This window comes from Panthera tigris, chromosome B3 (genome assembly GCF_018350195.1).
Source record: "Panthera tigris isolate Pti1 chromosome B3, P.tigris_Pti1_mat1.1, whole genome shotgun sequence".
Taxonomy (NCBI): domain Eukaryota; kingdom Metazoa; phylum Chordata; class Mammalia; order Carnivora; family Felidae; genus Panthera; species Panthera tigris.
The window spans coordinates 55,393,741-55,419,377 of record NC_056665.1 but is presented as its reverse complement, the minus strand read 5'-3'; the positions used below and the strand labels follow the sequence as shown (position 1 = coordinate 55,419,377).

Sequence of the window (25,637 nt, the reverse complement as noted above, 5' to 3'; positions counted from 1 at the left end):
ATTGTGAGTGGCAAAAGGGGAGGTAAATGAGGGGGGAGGAAGAAGGGAAGTTGGGAAAGCTGCAGAACTTGAAACATCAATTTGTCTGAATGATTGGTGAGCAGAGGGAGAGGCAAATTTGTCTTGAAGGCTTCATTCGTACATTTTAACAACCAACAAAGAGAAATTAACTCAGTTGAAGTCATTATTCCAAAATATGCCTTAAATTGATAGAATCTCATCATGTCTAAGATCTAAAATTATATTTAATGATCACAGAGAAAGCAAATGTTTCAAAAGCTTCTATGTGCAGGAAGAACAAGAAAGTCTAAAGCTTTTCGGAAGACCAGAAAACAACTGAGCCCTCCCCAAAACTTATTTAAATACCAGTTCCTACTGGATAGGATTTCCCATTGTCCAGGAAACATATGCCCAAAAAGACAGGGGTAATGTTGTCAAAGTCCTTGAAATCATTTCCTTATTTATTCTTTCCAGTATCTTCTGGATGTATTGTGGTGAGCATTTCTTATTGTTATAAACAATGACAACAAAATGGCCATGTCCATTTTGAAAAAAACAAATATTGAGGAACTCGAGAATGAAGCAGGGGCGGGGGGCAATCTGGTTAGAAGCAATTAACTTGTAAAGGAGATTCCAAATCACAGAAAGTAGAAAGGGAAGCATTTGGATAAAATTTTGACTTTCTTTTTTAATTGTGTGATGGATGAGTCTCCTTACTGGAATGTCTTTTCTCAAGGTCATGAGCATGGTGTCAGGGTTTGGCCCCCTCATCACTGCTGGCATCTTTTCTGCAACGCTGTCCTCAGCCCTGGCCTCTCTTGTCAGCGCACCCAAAGTGTTCCAGGTGATACAAGCACAAGAGCATGTGCCTCTCCCTACGTCTGTTTCCACTAAACTTGGATCAAGCTGAAATACTCATTCTCACGAGCAATCATCTTCCATCATTTTCTGAAACAGTTTAACGTTTGCATCTGGCTCAAATGCTGTCTGCCACATAGTCAAGATCGATTCAAATAATATAAAGAATGATAAACTGCAGTGTTAACTTGTGCCTATATCATGTACCACTTCATCTTTCCCCAAATCTTCTTGTTTGAATCACCTAGGGAAAATGACTGTGCATAGATATAAATGACGAATATCTCCTCTTCTTTTCCATTAGGCGCTGTGCAAGGACAACATCTACAAAGCCCTGCAGTTCTTTGCAAAGGGATATGGGAAAAACAATGAACCCCTGAGAGGATACATTCTCACTTTTGTTATAGCCATGGCCTTCATTCTTATTGGTTCGTAGTTTTCTCTTGCTTCCTGAAAGCCAAGGAATTCTTCTGATTACTGTTAGGGTTTTCCTTTTAGCTTGACAAGTTACCTGTTTTATGTTTAATATCCCAATTCAGATTATTGGAGTCTGTCTAATCCAAGGAATCCTTGTGTGTAGAGAGCATTCGAGGACTTGAGGTAGACTTTGAATCTGAATGTTGGAAATCCATCCAACCCAACGCAAGAGAATCCTTCCTCTAAGCTCCCTGATATTGTGTAATTCCAGAGTCTTCCCCAGGTGCCACTTGTCTCTACCTCTCCTGGTTTGGCAGCTAGCAGGAGAATTGAAGTGTCATTTTCAAAATATGGTCCATTGACCACTTATATCAGAATCCGAATCACCTGGGGTTTGTTAATATGCCAGTTTTTGAGACCCAACCCCAGAATTAGAATCAGTGTCTCTGGGGATAAGGAATCTGCATGTTTTCAAGTTCCTCAGGAGATTTGTAGACCACTAAGGTTTGAGAACCACTTACCCAGACTGTAATCTCGGCTTCCTCTCCAAAGCGATATAGGAACAGCTGCACAATCTTGGAGAGGCACATTCATCATCTTTAGCCTGCACGTTCCTCGTTCCTCCCTAAGGTGCTACCATTGCTGGTGAGCCTATCAGAGGAAAAGAAGCCAAAAGCAAGGCCCTGATAACTGTGCCTAGAAGGGCAGAGCCTTCCTCAGCACAGTGGCACTAAACAACAAAGGCCCCTCATCATCACATGAACTCAGGAAGTGACTGTAATTCCTGAATCCTCATAAGATTTCTACAAGGTTGAAGAGGTAGAAAATATGACTGTCTGTGTTTTTTAGATTTTTAAAAGATTAAATGAAAAGTGATTATTTACAGAAAAGCTTCCATTCTATAACTTAAGCATAACACCTCAAATCATTGCCCTATAATGCATTTATGTGATCAAATAGCCCAAGTGTTAGAAAATTGTATAAATTAAATAATATCCTTAAAAATCACTGAGAACAGTGTAGACTAGCTTCATGGCACAAACTTCATGGCAGCCATTTTTGCATATTCCTTGCTGGCATCTATGGTCTAGAATCACACCCAGATGCCACCTGTATTTGCATCACTGTGGTTGACAGATAAATGATAATGTCTCTGAATTATTTCCTATATCATACAGTAAACAATTCAGCTAGGATTAAATCATATTGGATATTTAGGTACTGGGGTAAAAATTTTCTGGCACACCTTGAGAGGTAGGACTCTCTAGAAATGTTTAAAGGCGGGGGGCGGCAAATGACTAGCAAGAGTTGAGAGTCAAGAAGAGTAAGTTGGGTATAGAGATTTCCAATTGGGTATTGCTGGTGCCCTGGTATTTAATCTGTCACACTGCAGAGCTTAGTGACACAGGAGGAAAATAATTTCTCCTTGTATCCACAGCAGACAAAGAATAGAAGATATGGTACCTCTGGAATACCTACAGGGGAGTTTATCATCTGCCCAGTCCCCAAACCCTCTACCCACGCCCACTTGAATTACAGGTCTTGCCTATTGTCTATTTTCTCATTGGTAGGTTTTCTTGTATCTTACTTTGTGGAAACCCTGGCTGAAAAAATATTTTTAAATGAATGCGACCCCAAAGAAAAATCACTAACTTCTTAAACTTTGACAAATGCTAGCTATGTTTTCAATTTCCAAATAAAGTCAAGCTTCCAGGCTGTGACAGCTGTTCAGCCCCTGGTCTCATCACTCATATGTACATGCTCACTTCTGCTTCATTCACAGCGGAACTGAACACCATCGCCCCCATCATCTCCAACTTTTTCCTGGCCTCATATGCACTTATTAATTTCTCCTGCTTCCATGCCTCTTATGCCAAATCTCCGGGTAAGTTGACTTTTCGTAACTAAAATAAGCCTAAGAAGGCAGTTAGTTTGTCTCAATAAGATGAAATAAGTCCGTGAAAAGTGCTCAATCTGTGTTTATGTATTTCCTTATATCCTAGTGGGCAGCGTAATCCACTTTATTTTGGTGAGTTGGGGGGTGACTTCTGAAATAGAAAAAGAATCATTTGAGCAATGGCCTTTTTGACCAACCGTAAAGTCAATTTTCTCCTGCGGCAATAAATTATTCATTGCAAGAGAAACCACATTTATTTCAGCAGTAGAAAAACACCACTATTTATTTCCAGGGTGAAAGTGACCACAGAAGTGGAATAAATGTATATATTTGAAACTTCCTTACTATCAATTTGTTTCCTGCCCATGGTGCAGAAGAGAAGGATGAGTAGTTCCCATAATTACCTGCTGAGTACAGTCGATGCAGATTCGTATTGAAACCAGTGGCATCCCTGCCCTCCTCAGACTGTGGTTGAAAGTGGTGCAAAATTTCACGCCAAAGAACCTTCCCTGTCTAGTCACCTCTCACCTCTTCCTTGCTTTCATTCGCTATTAGAATTCCTTCTACCTTTCCACCAGAATAGATACTCATCACTATTGACCTTCAGAAAGTTCTTCACCATGAGAGCCTTTATCAGGGATGTAAACACATTTCCACTCTGTTAGGGCCTGCTGTGGTCACAAGCTTCCTTTGCAAAACCTGCTGCCAATAAGACAAAATATGGACAGAAGGGGAGCCTTTGTCCACTCAAGGCCACTGGGCTTCAGAGGACAACTGAGGAACTTTTGTTTCTGTTGTGTTGTCTTCTTTTAAGCAGAGAACAGAAAGTTCTAGTCAGTGAATACAACAAGTATAGAAATGTGTGCCTCCATGCCATGTTATGTTCATCTTTGAAAAGCAAGGTGAAATCATAGAGATGGGAAGGGGAAAGAGTGGAAAGGAAGGAGTGAAAGAGGAAGAAAGAAAAAGAGAGAGGGAAAAAAAACACAAAGACACATGGATACACAAACCCACAAAATGACACACATACTGCCTCTGCCACACACAAACACACACACACACGCACATACAGCCAGACTTGGAAAAATAAAGGCATTTCCAGGGATGTTCTCAATGTGCTATTTCCATCTGGTGGCCATTTCAGAAATTGCTCCTGAAGACTTTGAACGCTCTGTTGTGTTTTGGCAACTCCAAATTTAATATGTATTTCACCCATAGACCAAATACCCTTCAAATCAGAACTTCCCTAGCTGACCATACTGTCTCCCAGCTTCTTCATTGCAAGGAACATGGGAAACTTCCATGCATATATGAACCATGAGAAATATTTTCACTGTAAAATGTAAAACGTTAATGCATCAGGTTTAAAAGCTATTACAGAAAAACTTCTCCCTTTTTCTCATAGATTATTATTTCTGAAAGGGCAATCACTATCCTCTTAACATAAAGAAGGTAAAGACAGAACTATCAGGAAGTTACTGGCTTGACTTTTGATGAAGCTCTACCTTCTCCATAGGAACAATAAGCCCGTTGTCTTAACCTCCTCTTTCTTGGGCCACCAAGGAGTGTCTCTCCCTCCTCCCCACTAGACCCTACTCTTTCCATCTCTCCTAACTCCTTTTAACTCCTGATGGCATAGATATCAGAGGCTTAAGATTTCATAGTTTGGGAAGACTATTGGGGCATGCTGGAAATACAAAGAGGCCATGAGTAACACATTTTTTATATTTATAGCATTCTTATTTAGTATGCCTTCATAGGCCAGGAACCCAAGGTCACAGAAAACTAATAACAGAATTGGGAACTTGACCTAAAAGTTCTGATTTTCATGATAGGAAAAACTGTTGCCTGCATCTAAAAAATTTTTTAAGTTTATTTTTGAGAGAAAGACAGAGAACTCAAGTGGGGGAGGGGCAGAGAGAGAGGGAGACAGAATCTGAAACAGGCTCTACGCTGTCAGGGCAGAGCCTGATGTGGGGCTCGAACCCATGAACCGTGAGATCAACACCTGAGCCAAAGGCGGATGTTCAACCTGCACCCCAAGCTGCATTCTAATCATATGTAGTGGTATAAAGTAATAGTGTGAAAGTTTTTCTTATGCACTGAGATTTTTTTATTTCAGGATGGAGACCTGCATATGGAATTTACAACATGTGGGTATCTCTTTTTGGAGCTGTTTTGTGCTGTGCAGTCATGTTTGTTATCAACTGGTGGGCAGCTGTCATCACCTATGTCATTGAGTTCTTCCTCTATATATACGTGACTTATAAGAAACCAGGTAAGATAAGGACTGTACAGGAGGGGGTTTCAAAAGCACTCCCTAACTAACCATTCATTGAATAAATGTTTATTGAGCACCTCCTATGTGCTTAGGTGTGCTATGTGAACAGTGGATATTAAAAATATAACATAATAGTTAACCATATATACCATATATACCAAGCACTCCTTGAATCGTCACAATGATGCTGTATATCAGGTATCATTAGACCCATTTCACAGATGAAGAAACTGAAGTTCAAAGAGTTGACCGTTTGTCAAGGTGACAGGATGAGCTAGAGCTGACATTTTAAGTAGAGTGTATGATACCAAACCCCGTTATATCACCTGCTAAGAATCCTGCTAAATAAGATATAGTCCCTATCCTCAAGGAGTTCACTGACCCTCATACAAGCAAGTAACCATAATACAATATAGGAAGTACCATACAATGACATGAACGAACTACTGGGAAAAGGAGAAGGAGCGATTAGTTCTGATTAGGGTTGTCCAGGAAGACTCTTCTGGTTCGTGGCTTGCATTCCCAGGACTAACACTCAGTAGGCACTTAATAAATATTTGTTAAATGAACAAATCAGACAGAGTCAGGGAAGATTATTCTGGACAGAAGGAAAAGCATGAATGAAGTTAGGAGGCATGCAGGGACATGGCTCAAGGCCTGTAACACAGATGGAGTTCTTGGGTGCTAAGGGGAAGGGGCAGAGGAGTAGGTTGGGCCAGATAAATACGAAGCATAATGTCATGCTAAGAATTCTGTGAGCAACAAGAAGCTGCCATAGATCATTCAATTAGAGCTGAACTTTGGGTGTTAACTTTTGAATCAACGAGAAGGATAGGCTGAAGCTGGGAGAAGCTAGAGAGCAGAGTGTGGTACAGAGAGGCCTAGTCTCGGGAGCCAGATGGCCCCAGCCACCTTCCTATGTCCCCTACCTGTACTGCACAAGGAAAGTAGAGAGGCAGTAATTGGCTTAGAGGGATTTGTTTGCTGTTTTCTTTACTACTTTACGCATCAGGCATAATTTACATATGGTAAGATACATCCCCTTTAGATGTACAGTCTATAGGTTTTGACAGATTTACACAGTCTTGTAACCACCACCACAATCAAGACAGAGGACATTTCCATCATCATCCAAAGTTCCTTCACACTTGTGTATTTGATCTCTTCCCCCCCGACTCAGCCCCTAGTAACCACTGTTCTGATTTTGGTTGCTATAGCTTTGCCTTTTCAGAGTATTACATAGAATGATGCATTTTGTAGCCTTGTGTATGCTTCCTTTCACTTGACAGAATGTTTTTAGATTCATCCATGTTATTGCATGTGTAAGTGGATTGTTCATGTATGTTGAGTAGTGGTTCGTTGTATGAATATATCTGAAAAATTTAAGAACTGCATCCACCAGCTGATGGACATTTGGGTTGTTTCAAGCTTGGGATGATTATATGTAAAGCTGTTATAAACATGCACACACAGGACTTTATGTGGACCTCTGTTTTCATTTCTCTAGGAGTGAGATATCTAAGAGTGGGTTTTCTAACCATGTAGTAAGAGTGTGTATATACATTTTTTTTCATAAAAAAATGCCAAACTGTTTTGCACAGAAACCCTATCATCTTCTATTCCTACCAGCAAGGGATGAAAGTCCTCATGCTCCACATCCTTGTCAGCACTTAGCATTGTCAGTTGATTAAAAAAATAAATAAAACTTTCTAATAGATGTGGAGTCCTATCATTATGACTTGCTTGCATTTTCCTAATGACTAATGATATTGAATATCTTATTTGCCATCCATCTATCTTCTTCGGTCAAATGCCTGTTTAAATCTTCTGCCCATTTATTTTCTTGTGCCTATTTATTTTCTTATTATTCAGTTCTGAGAGTTCTTTATATACTCTAGATGTAAATCCTTTAGTGGTACGTGTTTTGCAAATATTTTCTGCAAGGCTATGACTTGCCTTTTCATTTTCCTTACAGTTTGTTTTGAAGAACAGACATTCTTAATTTCTTTTTTTAAAAACATTTATTTATTTTAGAGAGAGAACACAAGCTGGGGAGGGGCAGAGGGAGAGAGTGGAAGACAGAACCTGAAGCACATTCTGCGCTGTCAGCACGAGGCCTGATTCCAGACTAGTCTATTCCCTGCTTTTAACCAAGTCACCTTACTTTTTTGTTGTTGTTTTCATTTTTTTTAATGTTTATTTTTGAGAGAGAGAGAGAGAGAGAATAATAAGTAGCAGGAGAGGAGCAGAGAGAGAGGCACACACAGAATCCAAAGCAGACTCCAAATTCTGAGCTGTCAGCCCAGACCCCCACACAGGGCTTGAACTCATGAACTGTGAGATCATGACAGTTGGATGCTTAATCGACTAAGCCACCCAGGCGCCCCTCTTAATTTCTAGAAAGTCTAATTTATCTTTTTTTTTTTATGATTTGGCTTTTTGCTTCTAATCTAAGATATCTTTCCCTAATCTAAGGTCACAAGCTTCTTCTAAAAGTTTTAATGTTTCAGATCTTAAATCTATGCCCATTATCCAGTTGGAGTTAATTTTTACACATGGTATGAGGAATGGTTCAAGGTTCACTTTTTACTTATAAATATCCATTTGACTAGTAGGAGTTTTATAAGAACAAAGTAACCTAAGGTATGCTAAATACCTGGTGCAATCAATACTAACTCAATATTAGTCTTTTTTTTTTCCTCCAGATAATTATTCCCCACCATCTCCCTGCCTCTTCCAAGCAGGACTAGGGAGATGACTCTATCTACCATCTGGAGTAAGTCTGTACATTCCCATCAGGACTGCCTCTTAAAGTTTAGAGGCCCCATCTAATATTTAATTTATTAAAAAAAAAATGGTAGGAGATGGTAGCACTTCCCTCCCTTATTATGAAGATCAGGCCCTACAACATCAAACTAAAATGCTTGCCAAGCTCTCTTTATAGACACCCAAGAGGAAGAATCCCTGAGCTATTCAGTTTTACTATTCAAAATATAAAGATTGCTACACACTATCTGTATTTACAGAAATGCCTCTTTTCTTTTTCAATTCAAGAATTTATGAAGACCTTTTGAATTTACTTAGGGACTAACCTTTTCCAAGTCTATCCACCTGCAACGTGGTTGTCACATAGCCTCTCTCACCAAGCAAAATTTCTGGAGCCGAATCTTTAAAGTCTGACCCTTAGCTGGAAAGAGAGATCTCACTTCTAAGAATTCATAAAGTGTTCATAAAAGGACACAATGGTATCTCTAGGAAATGCCATATTGTGTTTTCTCTAATTTGGGCACTCCTCACTGATGAGATAGCCAAGGAAAATCATAGAAGGCAACAGCTTACACAGAGGGAAGGTCAATGCTTTTAATGCCAAATTCTTCCATTGTCCACAGATGTGAACTGGGGCTCCTCCACACAGGCTCTTTCTTATGTGAGCGCATTAGACAATGCCCTGGAATTAACGACCGTGGAAGACCATGTGAAAAATTTCAGGTAAAGTTAACCTCTCAGGCATCTTGGCATTGCTCTACATTGGAAGTGGTTTTCCTTTATGGGAGACAAATGCACTAGAGTAGTGATACACTTTATGGGTATATTCTCAGAATAGGCAGTCCTACAAAACTGCCTCATTTTCATGACAACACCTCTATGAATGAGTGTTTCTTCTCTTCCACCCTGAGCTATGCCCACTCTCAACTATAAACCATCATAATGCCAGGTGTCACCTTCCATGCACAGAAATAGAGAGGTGATCCAAGAGTGTGATTTTAGAGAGATGTTCCCAAATCCCCCAAAACCTTAATCATTGGTGCTGTCTTCTTTCAGCTTAAGGCTTTGTGGCTTACTGAATTCTCTTAGGAAAAGTAACATTTTAAACTCTTCATTAGTTATATCTTATTTTGAATGGAACCTAAAAAAAATGAGCTTTGCAAGGAAGATGAAGGAAAGCAGCATGAAAAGGCCAGCTGGAGAGTAAGAGGTCACATTGGGGATTTAGGATAGGGTAGTATCTGGAGGGAAGAAAACAGGGGTAAACCCAAGACCACCTTTTTTGTACTTCACATTTTGCCATGACTAATGAACTAAGAATACAAAGATGGCAAGATGAACAGGTAGGATGATTCAAGAATTCTGATGAGAAACCCAAGAACTATTTAGGGGAGAACTTTTCCCATTTGCCAAACCCTCTGTTCCTGCCATTTCCATCAGGGTTGTTCTGGTTCATAGGCTTCTTGAAACGGCTAGTTTCACATCTTCTTTTCTCCATTTCCAGGCCCCAGTGCATTGTCTTAACAGGGGGACCGATGACAAGACCTGCTCTCTTGGACATTACTCATGCCTTTACCAAGAACAGTGGCCTTTGCATCTGCTGTGAAGTCTTTGTGGTAAGAGCCACTTCATCCCAGGAAGGTGCTTTCCCTCCCTGCTCACCTTGTGTTGTTTTAGGCGAGCCAAGTGCGTACAGGCAGTGATAAGAAAATGGCAAGGCAGTTTGGACAGGAGCCCTTTTCCTTGATTCATAGAGCAAGGACTAGCAAAGGCCGTGATCCTGAATTTAAATAAGTAGATAAAAAATGTTTCAGATTTCATGGGAGACCAACTAAAAGTGATAAATATTTCCAAATGATGGCCTTTGAGACAAGAAAAAGAGAACTGGCTCAGAAATAAAATGAAGGCATTTGGGGTGGTAACTGTCCACAGAAATATAAAAGCACGGAATGAGCCAGAGAGTACTATTATATAGATTAACTGATGAGGAGAAAACCAGACATAATGTCCTGAAATGACAGCACATAGAATTTAGATTAAATATTTGGATAAAATTGATGACACTACAGATATCTAGGGAATTAAACCAAGTTTCCCATGCCTTAGATAAACATTTGGAGCTGAATGAATTCATTTTTTTTAGGAAGTGTATAGTAGGCTAATGATAACTTATTGATGGTTTTCCCAGGAGGTATTAAAAGTAGATGCTAAGAATTTAACCATGATTCTTGACCAATTACCAATCTCTAAAGTGAGGAGAAAGCATGAAAATTCTAATAAAATAGTAAGCCCAAGTCCTCCAAATCAGCCTATCTCTACTTGTGTTCCCATAACAATCTCACACCTTCTACCTCCATCTCTACCTTAAACTCTGTCTCTGTCTCTCTCCCTCTCATACACATACACACAACTCAAAATTCTTAGCTCCTTCAATGTATTTTTATAGTACCTATCAATTCTTTGAAGCTTTTTCCTAGTTTTTCTTATTTGAGGTATATAACAGCCGAGTTAGGTGGGAAGGAACAAAGAATGCCTTTTTTCGTTTTATTGGTTGGAAAAGTGAGATGCAAGAAAATTGAATTATTGCATAGGGTCACATGATAAGAAAGCGGCAGAACCAGGATGTCAGTCCAGGCCACCGGATTGTGCTCTGCGTTACCTCATGAGGAGAAAGCCTTAGCAGACTTGTGTCCTTGGGAGTGCTGATAGAATCAGGTACCACTACCCAAACTTCCGGTGCTTGTCAGGAATAGGGCTGTCAGGAAGCCGTGTAACTCTTGGGCCAGTCAGCTGGGCCATGATGCAGGGACAAATTTACCGCACATCGTCATGACCAGCACTTAGGCATCTTTTTATACTTGGCAGTACTCTAATACTTGCTATATGAAGCGAGTTGGTCACATTCTCCTTCCTTTAAGTGCTCATATGCTAGTAACGGAGACAATAGAACTCAATGCAATTATCCAGAAGGGGAGTAGAAGGCACCCTACCAACTACATAAGATTGACAGGTTAAGTAATGACCAACTGTGACTCCAGAGGATTTTTAAAAATCTTATCAAGCACCCTTCTCTCATATTATCAACTTTTGTGCCCTGGATTACTGAATTTCATTTTGGTCAATATAATACAGGAGCTGGTTTTGATGGAATAAGCAGTTTGGGGTGTTTTTCTTCTCCAGCAATTTAGAGAAAACTTAGTTTAGCAGGCAATAAAAAATCTTTAGGACAGAAGAAATGAACTGAGAGTATGAACAGTCCTATATTGGCAAGGGAGAAAAGGTCTTCTAATAGAGACAAGGGATATTGCTTTTAATTAACCCTTTGCTGCTTTCACTCTAATAAAAGAGCGTGATTGTGGAGTATCACGTGAAGTAAGCATCCTTGTCTGTGCCTCCAATAGCCCTGTTTTCTGACAGGTATATTGGACCACATTATATATCATTGTGCTGGTCTCTCTGAGTAAGGCCCATGAGTCATGCTCCCAGGTCCTGAGGTTCTCTCAGGGACAGGAAATAGTTACTGCATCAGTTAATGACTTTCCAGTTAGTTACTCTCTGTGAGCTCCTGGGGCTGCAGATGCTGTCAGCATTTTTCAACTCTAGACTTCGTCGTCAATCATCTTTGAAAAGAAACAGATGGAAAGTGACATGGGGGGAGGTCAGCATACCACCAGAAAACTTTTTCCGAAAGCACAGTTATTGGTGGTTAGGCCAACCTATGGGAAAGGTCAAATAAGAAAAGATAATGTTGAGAGGTGACAATGCAGTTTTTAACTCTGGGAAGCTGGTGCTCATGGGCTTTTGAGACACATGGTCAAGTTCTGAATCACTCTTTGCCACCTGTTAGCTGTGAGTCCTTTAGGTACGTAATTTAGTCTTACAGTGCCTCGATGCTCTTTCTTTTTTTAGAAAATGGGAAGAATAATAACAACATTAGCACCTATGTTACACAGCTATTGTGAGAATTCTATCAGATGATCTTTCCAGTGCCAGCTCAGCATCTATCAAACAGTAAATGCTCAATTAATTATAGTTGTTACTATTGGTATTGTTATTTTCATAATCATTATTTTTGGTATACCATAGTTGCCATTTCATTCCAAAAATCTATCCCTTTCAACAAAACTGGAAGCATCCTTTCTTAAGGAAACCAGATCCAGACACTGGATTTTTGGACTTTTTTAGGTACCCAACATGATCATGATAGAACAGTAAGATACGTATTCCTGCCAACTAATCATAGGATAGCTGGCTTTGTGCTCCAACCCTCTGCTGGCCTCCAGTTATTTAAGAGCTAACTTGAGGGGCGCCTGGGTGGCTCAGTCGGTTAAGTGGCCGACTTCGGCTCAGGTCATGATCTCGCGGTCCATGAGTTCGAGCCCCGCGTCGGGCTCTGTGCTGACAGCTCAGAGCCTGGAGCCTGTTTCAGATTCTGTGTCTCCCTCTCTCTGACCCTCCCCTGTTCATGCTCTGTCTCTCCCTGTCTCAAAAATAAATAAAAACGTTAAAAAAAATTTTTTTTTAAAAAAGAGCTAACTTGAAATGTGACACTACAAGGAAGGAGCAAGACTCAGAGCTCAGTGGTATTTTGATGCTGGTGGGTTGGTGGAAAGTGTGTGGCCCAGCTGCCATTTTCTACAACAGAGACATTTTAAATTTTTTAATGTTTATTTATTTTTGAGAGAGAGAGACAGAATGTGAGTTGGGGGAGGTGCAGAGAGAGAGGGAGACACATAATCCGAAGCAGCTCCAGGCTCTGAGCTGTCAGCACAGAGCCAGACGCCAGGCTTGAACTCATGAACTGTGAGATCATGACCTGAGCCGAAGTTGGACGCTTAACCAAAACTGAGCCACCCACGTGCCCCTACAACAGAGACATTTTTAAAGGACTAGACATCATAGCCCTCAAAGCTGCTGAATTGAATTTAAAGAGTTATTCTTTTGGCTGAACCCCAAGCCCCCACTGTATCCTTCCAAATATTCAACTAACTCTTACACTCATCCACCAGAGCCTCTTTTTCCTTCTTGCTTCTTTGCTACAAGCGTTAAGATTTCAGAGGTACCTTCATCAAGACAAATATGGGCATCTCTTTTAAGGAATCCAGCTTGGTAACTTAAAGTGCTGGCTATTCTTCTCCTTTGAATTACCACATGATAAATCATTGATATACTTATATCCCAGAGGCTTTATATTGAACAAAAGTAGGGGCATCTGAATGGCTCAGTTGGTTAAGCGTTTGGACTTCGGTTCGGGTCATGATCTCATGGTTCATGGGTTCGAGCCCCCCGCATTGGGCTCTGTGCTGACAGCTCAGAGCCTGGAGCCTGCTTCGGATTCTGTGTCTCCCTCTCTCTCTGTCCCTCCCCCGCTCACATTCTGCCTCTGTCTCTTTCTCTCTCAAAAATATAAAACATTGAAAAGAAAATCTGAACAAAAGTAATTTTCTTCTGTGCTTCATTCTTATCACCATAGAAAGATCAGAGGGAGTAGGAATCCACCTTCTAGTATCTTCTCATATTGTCAAGCGTAGTCTAATTCAGGGGTTCAGCCACAAGCAAGTATTAAGTCAGGGGTTGCAATCTCCACCAATTCTACCCTCTTTTCCCAACATAAACACACATTGCCTTTCTTTGTCAATTAGTCTCCTCACTTATCTCATTCATAGGAGTTAGAGCGATAATAAAATCAATCATTACAATAACTTAGTTTGGGTTTCTGTACCCTTAGTTCTCTGGGTATACCTTGCTCAGTTGGTGCCATCTCACATTTACCTTCCCCGTGCGAGAAGGCATCATGCATGCCTCAACAGTCACTCACTCACATACTTCTCAGCTTTAGTTTAAAGGCAGGGTAATTTTTATGAAAACAAATCAAAGACAAATATACTTTAAAGATGGAAACTTGATCCAATTGATCTGGGATTTAGAATGCAAATCAGATAAAGCCTTTATTGCCCCCCAAATGCAATACTTAACTCTTTTCTAAATTTTGTTTGTCTTAAAATTGCAAAAGACTTTCAAGTGTACGGTGGTATCTTTTATTAAGTACATTGTGCTGTTCTGGTGGCTGAAAAATAAAGTTTTTTTAGATTGTTTCTATTTTTTATTTTGAAACATTAAGAAAAATATTATGTCGAAGCATATGAAATTTACATTTTTGTTGGTCCAAACTGTTGAATACAGGCAATGTCATATGATTAGACTATATAAAATAAAATGACACCCATATCCTACTTCTTTTAATTAATGACTGTTAACATTTTTGTCATAAATGTTCTTACTCACTTTTGAAATGAAATAAACCACAGCTCAAACTGAAGTCCTTGTTAAAACCACTTAGCACATGGCTCTCTCCCTCTCCAAAGGCAATGTTACCTGAGGTTTGTTGGCATTCTTCTACTCATTTCACATAAGTGTGCCAAGATGTAGATCTATGTTGATTAGTGTTTGCCTACTCTTTCACATTCCTTAAACCTTGATTGTCCTGCTCTCCTCTCACAGTAAAGGAGATGACAGATAGCTTTTGACCAGCTTCCTTACGTAGATCCCCTTTTAACAGAATTTCACCCTTACTGTTTTCCTTTCTCTCTTTTTTTTTCTTAAAATTTAGAAAACATCTTAATAAAACCTAAAGCTCTATTTGAATTCAAAGACACTCTTCAGAAAACTCAGGGAACACAACCAACTCCTAACTCTGGCACAGCAGAGGGCAGTTCAAGTACAGATGAACCAGAGGAAACTAAAGTTTTCATTTTTTCTTCTATCTTCAACCTCTTCGTCTCAATGTTCACAACCACCAAGTTGATGCATTTTTATAGATGCATCTATTATTCTTTAGTCATCGAGGCTCTGTCATGATGTTCATAAGAGAGTGACATGGCACAATGCAGGAAAAATGAAATGACCTGAGAATGGGCACTAGGCACATGGTGAGATGAAATATGGACCAAATCGGAAAGGAAAAATTCTCTTTCCCACACTTCCAACCAAAGCGGCAATGAAAGCAAAGACAGAGCAGTAAGACTCTCAGTGTCTTGAAAAATGAAAGTTGGAAAGAACATTGCTTTTGGCCCAAATTTCTCTATTTGATCCTAATGATGTTGGAACTCATTCGCAAATTCTTTTCGTAATATTCATTTATTTGAGGTAGCATCCCATCAACTACTTCTCCAGACTAAATAATTAGAATTTCTTTACCCTTTTCTCAATCAATGTCAAAGTTTTAATATATACAAGACTTTTAGGGCTTCTTTGTTCAAATCCTGAATTAATTTATGCATTCATATTTTGGATCCTAACTGAGCTAATCTCTATAATATTTTAATTGAGTGGCAAAATCCATTTTTGTGACTATGACATATTTCAATGTTGAGAGTAATTATATTCCAGTATGTGTTCCCTCTTTGTTAGCTTATTTTTCCTTACTACATTTGTATTGCAGCCTTGCCTCACATTAGTAAGTGTGCTACAATGATACTATAATCGCTTTTAGCAAAGAGAGATTCTGTCTGAAATATTTTTATGACTTCTCAATATGGCAAATTTAGGCATTAAAGTACATCTTTCTGTCACAATTAATGCTTAATCTGGATTTTTGTAACAATAATAGACATACATTAGACTGCATTTATTTAAATCAATGCCACTTTCCCCAGGGGTGCACAGTCATTGTGGTACAACTCAATATACTGATGGCCCAATACCTTTTCTAGCTGTTGGTTGTTCTTCTGTCACATGGATACTGTTACCATTGAGCCTCCCTGAAAAAATATCTCTTCTTTCTTTGCAGCTGATGGAGCCTAGAGTGCCCAAAGAGAACTAATAGTTCAAAATGCGTGGACATTCTAGAACCCTAAGCAGAATTTTATCCATAATGGCATATCTTTCTTTAATTTAGGTCTTCTGGCTTAATAACTGTCCTCCCTGTATCTTTACTTACCCATCATCTTTGAAGGTTCTTGTTTTGTAACTTTAATGTAAGCCATCCAAACTGTTTTAAAAAGTTTTTGACAAGTCTTCTGAAAAGCTGGCAAGTTCTAGAAAAAATACTAAAATTAGTACATAACGAATCTGATCCATTTCAAATAGAATATTAAAATGGAAGTGACCAAAGATTGTCTAGTATTGCATAATAGAAACATAATATGTAACTTAAAATTTTCTAGCAGCCATCAAAAAAGTAAAAGGAGACAAGAAAAGTTTAATACATTTTATTTAATGTAATGCATCCTAAATATTATTATTTCAATATGCACAATATAAAAAATATTGAGATATTTTGCATTCTTTTTTTCTATCCTAAGGCTTCAAAATCTAGTGTGTATTTTACATTTTCAGCACATCTCAGTGTGGAGCAGACACATTGCAAATGCTCAACAGCGAATGGGTAAGGGCTATCATACTGGACAGTGATGAACTAGACAATTCCCTTATTTTTAAATTGTAGAACCCACACCAAGAAAAGGCACATGACACACCAGGGTATCAGCCAGCCAGTGCCAGAACCAGCTCTGGCTCCCAATTCAAAACTCTGTCATAGAACAAACACAGTGGTAGAAATAGGTCTGGGGCTCCAACAAGATTGTGAAAACTCATCTAAGATTATAAAAATCATCCAACTTTGAATGAGCACCTACTATATTCCAGACATCAGACTGGGCACTTTATCATTACTGCTCAAAACAACCCTGCAGGCTAGAGGTTTTATCCCTGTTTTCAGAAAATTATAGCAACGCTCAGAAATAATTAACTTCTTCCAAACGGCCAATTTTAGATTTGAAACCACTTCTGCAGACCACAAATCCTGGTATCTTTTTCATACATCCCAAGCCCTTTCTCTCTAGTCAAAGACCCTCTAAGACTGTGACTCCAAGCATGGCCTGGGGGTTTGTTAGAAATGCAGAATCTTAAGCCTCATTCCAGACCTACACACTGCGTTTCGTCAAGATCCTAGGTAGCTTGTAATAGATCTAAGACAATTCAACAACATACCTAATCTGTTCATGAGTTGGAAGAATTTCCTAGGAAAATAGATTCATATCCTATCAGGCACATTATAGATCATCAGAAACACTTTTAGGGGTGATTTGAAACTTGCAAAGAAAAGACTTGGCTTGGACCTGTAAGGAAGGAGAAAAAGAATCAAATTTTTAGTTGAAATGAATTTCCAGAGCTCAAATCTTAAAATTATAAAATGTTTGATCTACCACCATGATACCTACCTTCTTCTCTATTAAGCTCCCGTATTCTTCCTATGCCACAGGTATATGAACTTCTGTTCTCATGAAATTCATTGAGTGAGAGGGAAATCTTAATTTATTTGGATGGGGGTAGGTCAACATTACACAAGGAAAGTGACAACCCACCATGTTCTGACTGCCAAGATCTCTGCCCATTTCTTCAAATTGGGGTCTAGCTGAGATTTCCTTAGTGTTCTTAAACATACCTCTTGCTATTGAGTCAAAGGTTGATTGTGTATTTATCCTGAATTTCTTCATTCGCATTTTCAGTATTTTCCTCCTGTGCCGTGATGCCCTCAGCTCTTTCTTTCATTGGCATGAGGCAGTTAATTAAACAGGTGTTAATGCATCTGGACGTTCCGGGTGGAAAGTGAATGATGGGAGCAGCAGAGGCCTGCTCCAAAAGGTTGAGTCTACGTGAACCCTGTTTGTGAGGTGTTTTTCCCTCTTTCCCACTTCTTAACTCGATGGGGCATTGCTGGCTATTTTTGTCCTTTAGAAAACAACAGCAGCGCAATGGATAATAGCAGGGCTTCTAACCAATATTTCATCGTGTCGTACAGGGACCACGCAAGCTGTGTGTTAAAGAGATGAACAGCGGCATGGCAAAAAAGCAGGCCTGGCTTATCAAGAACAAAATCAAGGCTTTTTATGCTGCAGTGGCAGCAGACTGTTTCAGAGATGGTGTCCGAAGTCTCCTTCAGGTAAGGCTGACACTGAGGGAATGAGTACGGAGGCAAAAGACAATTAGCACTCCCTATTAATGAGGCTCCCAAAGTGAATGGCTCCCGTTAGGCAGCCCAGCATCGGAGATCAATGCAGATGGTTAAGGAACTCATTTCGAATTCCTGAGGAGAGGCAAAACTAAAACAAAAGCAGAGAGGTTCTATTACAATGAACTATGGATGATATGCTGGAAATGGGAAATGAGGTTGCCTTTGGCCACCAGCATACATTCTGTCCCCACACTTATTGAAATGCAAATTTGTTCTGATGGTTGACGACATTCAGGATCCTATTAAAACTTCAAACTATTTTTGCATCTCATACTGCATATAGCAATACTCAAGTCAGGCATTCTGCTCCTTTTTTCTTCTGTGAATGGCGCGAGGGCAAGCTGCTAGATTCAACTAAATAAATGCATGGTGATCTGGGCGTAAAAATCTCCCTATCCTCCTAAATTATTTCCAGAATGTTGAGTAAAATGTAATAATCTCTGTGGCTCAACATGGAAGCCCTTGGTTCTCTTATCTTTTTCTCCCTTATTCTTTCCTTTTTTCTCCCCTTCCATAATTAGTACACAGAGTCTTTCCCCAGTTCTGATCATAATAGAATGGTGAACCATTCTTCAAACAATCCAAGAGACCCCAAGAAACTGTAGGGCTTGGCTTTCTAATCATTCTGGCTTTAATATGGTTGGAAAGCCCTGATTCTATATGTACTGAATGATGTATTTGCTTTCAGAGTTACCGTTTACAGGAATGACAAAATTCAGGACGACGTCCAGGTGACACTGATGCTTATGCAGTCAGGAGAGAAAAAATAAACTGTACTACTTTGGAGATTAAGAGTATTTGGTATATTCTTGTCTCTTATATTCCTGAAGAACTCTTGCAAAGTAGCTGCACACAGAAGCCATTTCTGAAAGACCTATTACCCCCAATGAGCATCCTTTCACCTGTTACTAATTTGCCAAACCATGGAAATAGGTGTCATTTTAAGAAGCTGATTGTCTTTAGTGAGTTACTTTTCAGGAGCCCTGTGGTGAAATATGTTGGGAAGGTTACACATTTAAGGTAAAATTATCTTGGAAGATTGGTGAAATAATAAAATTTTCAATAAGGAATGGGTGGTCTGACATGAAATAAGCAGGGAGAGAAAAGACACAGGCCTGGAAAGCAAGTCTTATATTAATCCAGAAGAAACCATAAAACATTCGACAATGCAGAAAGTTTGTTCACTTGAATTTCCTTAAAGAAAAGTGGGGTACAAAGGGAAAGACAGGATGGTATTAAAGGGAAGCACTGACCATTATGACCATCCATTTTGGATGAAGACTTCTTTGCTTCTAAGAATTTATGGTACAAATGACCACATCCCCAAACTGTAGTCACAGAAAAGACAAGCTCCATCCTGCCGTGTATCTGCTGAGCACCAAACGATGGCTGTAAGGAGTTATCTTGCCACCTGGACATTTCTAGGAGAAACACAACAGATGTGGAGGCAAAGTTTATTTCAGGAACCCTCCATCAATGCCTGCTTCCTCCTGCTAGCCACTGTCCCCTTTAATGTGTTCTGCTCTGGTCATTGGTTTCACTCCTCCTGTGACCCAGAGTGTTCTTCCTTCACTCCCACTGCTCTCTTTTCCATGCTTGTCAACCTCTAACTGACCTGCAAGATCTGGAATGAATGGCACCTTTCCCCTGAAGCCATCCATGAAGACACAGCTAGAATTCAGGTTTTCTTCCCTTATGCTTCCATATGAGTTCCTACTGCATGTGCACTTGAATTATAATTATTTGTGTGTATCTTGCCTTCTTCACCTTATTCCAAACTCCTTAAGGCCAAAGAATATGCTTCACTGCTCTTCTACAGCACCTGACATAACACTTTGTAATTAATAGGTATTCAATATTATTGCCAAATTAAGTTTAATTAACTGGAAGCCATATCCTGTCATCTAAAGCGGGGGGGGGGGGGGGGGGGGGGGAGTGAAACCTGATATGGAAGATGGCTATTAATGATACTGTCAGGTAAGAAGCTTAGGTCCTAGAGACATAGCGCCATTACTCTTCGATAAATAATACAAGTACGAGTTTCAGTGATCCTTGTATCTTAGAATTTTCCAAACATGGATTTTATTGCTAATGACAGTATGGGTAAAACAGGTGGAAATGAGCTTTGAACCACTAAGTTACAACACGCATGCCAACAGTTAAGCCGACCCTCACTTGATTTAAATTATTGAACCATTTTAATGAGTGTGTCAGAAGAAATGCAAATGACTGCTAATTTAGAAAAGCTACATTTCTGTCATCTAAAATCCATTTATGGCTGAGATGATTTAGAACTAATCTTTCTATTTTATGCTTGGGTACGGGCATGAAGGACATGCTCTAAAATGTAATCTAATCTTCAGAATCTTCAGAACATTACTTCAGTGCTCTTTTGGACATTATTTTTCATTTGCGGTGGTAGTTTCCTGGTCTGGAAAGGATTGCCCATGTGTTTATCTCCTCTGTTTAGGCCTCGGGCTTAGGAAGAATGAAACCCAACACTCTGGTGATCGGATATAAAAAAAACTGGAGGAAAGCTCCCCTGACAGAGATTGAGAACTATGTGGGAATCATACAGTAAGTAATGGCTTTCAGGACGTGTTCTTGTTTACAAACCACTAACCAGGGCAGTACATAACAGGTGCTGTTGTACCAGATTAAATTGCCTGAGAAGAAGACATTCCCCTGGTACTCTGAATTCTTTACCAAAGTGCAAGAAACACTGCCAATAATAGAACTTGAGGGGATCATAGTGTCAGAGGAAGCAGGGTGGAGGAAACTTGGTATCAAAGAAAAAGGTAATTATTAAGATTTGCAGTCTTAAAACCTATTCATAAGATTAAAAGCAAAGGACAGCTAGGTAAGGAAGGAAGTGTTCTTTCAAAACACCTGGAATCTTGGATTGGCTGGTGTGCCCAATTCAGTCATCATCTCCTCTGAGCCCTGGATAAGGAGTTTACTACCCCTGAGCCTCAGATGCCTCTTTGCTGATATGAAGCTTTCATATATCAGTGTCTCTGGGTTGGTTTAAGGACAAAAAGTGAGTTTTAAATGGGACGTGACATCTAATATCTATATATTGGAAAAGTCTTGGGACAAGGGTCATAATGATAGTCTTTAAGAGACTAGCAGGCACCAGGCTAATGTCCTTCACACAAATTATCCCACTTAATTCCCACAAGAAGACTTTGAAGTAAGTGCTAATACTGTTCCCATTTTATAAGGAGAGATGCAGACATTAAAAATTAAGTAACATGCAGAAAATGACAGTTGTGACATAGCTGGAATTCCAACCCAGGACTATCCAAATTCAAAGTTTAAGCTCATGACCAAAATGCTATGCTGCCTCCAATAGTACATGTATAGCGAAAGTATTACCTGGCTTGGTTCTTTATTTTGTATAAGTGAAAATGAATTCTACACATATGGAAAGGCTCAGAGTACCCTTAGTGGCCATTCTAGAAAACTGAGCCTTTCTTCCCGTCTTGAAAATATTTAGCCACATTTGTCTCAAGGGGGGCAATGTTAGCTATGCTAACAGCTATCTTTTGTCAAAAGCTCTGAAAATGGAAATGGAATATTTTGTTGTTTTGTTGTTGATTCCATACAACAGGGTAGGGAATGTGCCCTGAGAAGTCTGGCTGAACTTTAAAAGTCTGTAATACACAGGAAAGAAACCCTCACCTCTTCAAAACAAGCACATGTATTCACAGTGCTTCTTATACCAGGCTATGTCCTGGCCCCTGCTAGAATGAGCATTGTATTTATCATTGTTTGGGAGAGATTTAAGGCACATTATAAAAGCATTCTAGTTTTAGTGTATTGAAAAGAAGTATAAAAAAATAATTTTCATCATCTGAAATTTGTATGCATTTACTGACCAAACACATTCACTTAACAATCCTTCTAACATGGGGAACTTGTGTACTAAATGCATTCTCCTGAATTGTGTTTCCCGAAGGTATAAAGTCTGGATGCCAAATGCTGCCACTTGGCCCCTGGTGATACCCTAAGTTCAGTATGTTAAGGCTAAAGCAGGTGATCAGGGTAGAATTTTACCATGTTCACCAACCAGCATTTTGATATATTTAGAAACAGTCAGTTGCTGACCATTCTTGGAAATAGATTAGAGCTGCTCTCTGTTATCCAGATTCTAAAATAAAATTTCATCTTTACCGCTGGGAAAAAAAAGGGGGACAGAGAGGAAAGAAATTTCATCTTCATCTTTGGGGAAAAAAAGTATTGAAGCAAATAAGACATATGTAAACCGTCAGTCATTTAGTGTCCATTAATTGATACAAAATTATCTGGGGTCATCTTCCAATGTGCCCACCTTTGAAACATTCTAGAAATCTAAAGGGACCAAAATAATCAAACCCAATAATATTAGGCCAAGGAGACTTCTGGATTTTATACCAAATTGGTCTTATTGGTAGTAAAGTTCAGCGTTAAGGTGGCTCAAATTTATACTAGTATAAAACTTAGCTGGCTTAGTAAGGCTAAATGACCTTACTACCACAGCAGTGAGGTCAATATAGAAGGGAAGACCATCATACCTCCATACTGTATTATATTTCCCTTTCTAACTATTTTGATTGGTTTTGTGAGTAAGAGTAAAGCATAGTATTACTGTTAACATGGGGGCATTATTACAATAATATAGAATTTTATAATTTTTCTTTAGATAAAAGATTTTAAATGTTTATAATATTCTTAGGTATGGCTTAATTTTAATTTGAATCTGTATTAGTTTTCATTTGCTGCCATAAAAAAATTGCCTCAAGCTTAGTGGCTTAAAACAACACAAATTTAATAGCCTACAGATGTGTGAGTTAAAAGTCTGACAGTAATTCACTAGGCTAAAATCGAGGTGTAGGCTAGGCTATATTCCCTTCTGGAAGCTTTAGGAGAGAATCCCCAGCCTTGCCCTTTCTAGGTTCTAGAGCAGTCCACTGCTCATGGCCCTCTTCCTCCATCTTCAAAGCTCTTGATGGGTCATACCACATTGCCCTCACGTCCTCTTCTGCTTCCCAAATGCACTTTAAGGACCCTGGTGATTACACTGGACCCTCCTAGATAATCTAGGTTAATCTCATCTCAAGGTCTCTGAGCTAATCACATCCGTAAAGTCCCTTTTGCGGCATAAAGTAACATATTCACAGGTTCCAGGGATTAGAATGTGGATGTCTTTGGGAAGTCTAAAATTATTCTTCCTAGCACAGAACCCAAATATTTTTTGTGGAACACATCGTCTCCTTTTTACAATCAAGGACAATTGGAAACAAGACTTATCAGGAATTTATTTTGTGGCGACTTTTGCTAGGTCTGTGTTGCTAAGTGAAGATCACTTATAGATTGAATTTTGAATGGATATTCATATTACACTGAATTTATTCATATCATTATTTGAAAATTCAGGTTCACTTTGGCTATTAGAAACCTGTTTGCCTATATAAGATAATCACAAACTGCATTATTTCTGGTAGAGGGTGACCTTCTATGGAAAGGGTCCTAGGCTTCCGATCCATTTGAGACTGAACAAAGGAACCCCCAAGGAGAAAATTTTTAATGAACTCAAAGTACTAATTGGTTTGCCCCATATTTAGGAGCAGAGAAAAAAAAATATTCTACAAGAACAGAGATAAAAGAAAGAGAGCCTTTCTTTTCCTTCTAGAAAATCTAATTCTATTGGATTGAGCGTAGAGAAGGCACAACAGCCAACGGCATTGGGTTGTCATGAAAAAGCATTGTTTCAAACAGTCTGCCCAAAGTCAATGGTGAAAGTTCCTTAAAGGAACTGGAGATATTTTTAACTGGGAACTTGATGTCAGAAATGTTGTAGGATTCTTTCTCCATAAGTAGGGATTTGGCTGATAATTTCAAAGGGTCTTTGCAGCCTAGAAACTCTCTGTTCTAAATATTTCAGTGATTGTTTTGCTTACATTAGAAATGAAACAATTATTTTAAAAGCATGTAACAAGCTCTTAATCAAAATTCTAGGTGACAGTATTATTTGAATAAATTGGTTCCAGAGTAAATGAATCAGTTACCTTTATCCAGAATACATTTTTAAAAGGCATAAAGGGAGAAAAACAAACTAACAAAAGGCATCAGCTCTTGGCTGTATTCTCAAGTGAATTTTCATAGTTTAGTTATGTTAATATCTTAGAATTGAGAGTCTTAGACTCTCTTGCTATTAGTACAAAACCTCAAGATTAAAGGGGTCATTTAAATAACCACTTTGCTTTCACTTTCAGTGATGCATTTGATTTTGAGATTGGTGTGGTCATAGTCAGAATCAGCCAAGGGTTTGACATCTCTCAGGTTCTTCAAGTGCAAGGTATGTACTTTCTTTATTCAAGCCACAGATATTTATTGAGCACCTAATTCATGCCTGGTATTTTTCTAGGTGCTGGGGATAGAGCAGTGCACAATACAGACAAAACCCCCTAATGATAGAGCTTATGTTCTTGTGCTGACCTGAGGTGTATACACTTCCCCAGTGTTTTCTCCATTGCTAACACAAACGGCCTTTGTCCTGCAAAATAAAATATGGAATAATCCAGGGCAGTCATAAATTATTATTCTTATCACAAAACTACAAAGCCAGCATCACTGAAAATAAACACCTTTGGTAAAATAAACTGCTGAATTAATTTCTGCAAGATGTTTGAGAAAATAGAGATTAATTCTTTCCTCAAAAAACCATGTATTTTGTTTTTAAGAGTCTATGATCTGGTTTTCAGCCAACATGGAAATGAGCCTGAATGTATCATGCTGTGAATCACTAATCTAAGTCCGAGGCCGAAACACTAATTCAGATTAGTAACTCTGCTTTTTTCCCTTTAGAGGATTACTTGTTTGTTTGTTTGTTTGTTTTTTAATTTTTTTAAGGTTTATTTATTTTTGAGAGAGACACAGTGTGAGTAAGGGAGTAGTAGAGAGAGAGGGAGACACAGAATCCAAAGTAGGCTCCAGGCCCTGAACTGTCAGCACAGAGCCCGATGTGGGGCTCGAACTCAAGAACCACGAGATCATGACCTGAGGTGAAGTCGGATGCTCAAATGCCTGAACCACTCGGCGCCCCAGTATACTTGTTTAATCTTAAGAGGTTAAACATACCCTCTTATGTTTAAACTTAGTTTTTTGTTATAACTTATGTTTAAACTTATGAATGAGATAAAGGACACATCTAAATAGTCATTGAAATATTAGGACAGGGCACTAATTCATGACTTATCTCTTCAGATGAACTTGAAAATAGAGTCCCCTGATGACCAACACTAAAACAAAGAGATACTTTTTGGGTGTCTCTTGTGTACCAGACATGGTGTAAATGATGGTGCTGGGTAGACCAAAACTAATTAGTGTGCTAGTAAGTATATTTGTAGAGTATAATGGAG

General features: G+C 39.1%; 1 protein-coding gene across 3 annotated transcripts in view; it reads left to right on the top strand.

Annotated features, from left to right (window-relative positions):
* SLC12A1 (solute carrier family 12 member 1) overlaps nt 1–25,637 on the top strand; it is a 100,879-nt gene that overhangs the window by 49,016 nt on the left and 26,226 nt on the right. For all 3 annotated transcript variants that reach the window (XM_007081816.3, XM_007081815.3, XM_015537424.2), the window contains exons 11-19: nt 737–844; nt 1,163–1,286; nt 3,059–3,160; nt 5,295–5,450; nt 8,843–8,942; nt 9,724–9,835; nt 18,022–18,162; nt 20,705–20,811; nt 24,492–24,574. In XM_007081816.3, coding sequence (XP_007081878.2) covers nt 737–844; nt 1,163–1,286; nt 3,059–3,160; nt 5,295–5,450; nt 8,843–8,942; nt 9,724–9,835; nt 18,022–18,162; nt 20,705–20,811; nt 24,492–24,574 — 1,033 coding nt within the window. The remainder of the gene's footprint in view (nt 1–736; nt 845–1,162; nt 1,287–3,058; nt 3,161–5,294; nt 5,451–8,842; nt 8,943–9,723; nt 9,836–18,021; nt 18,163–20,704; nt 20,812–24,491; nt 24,575–25,637) is intronic.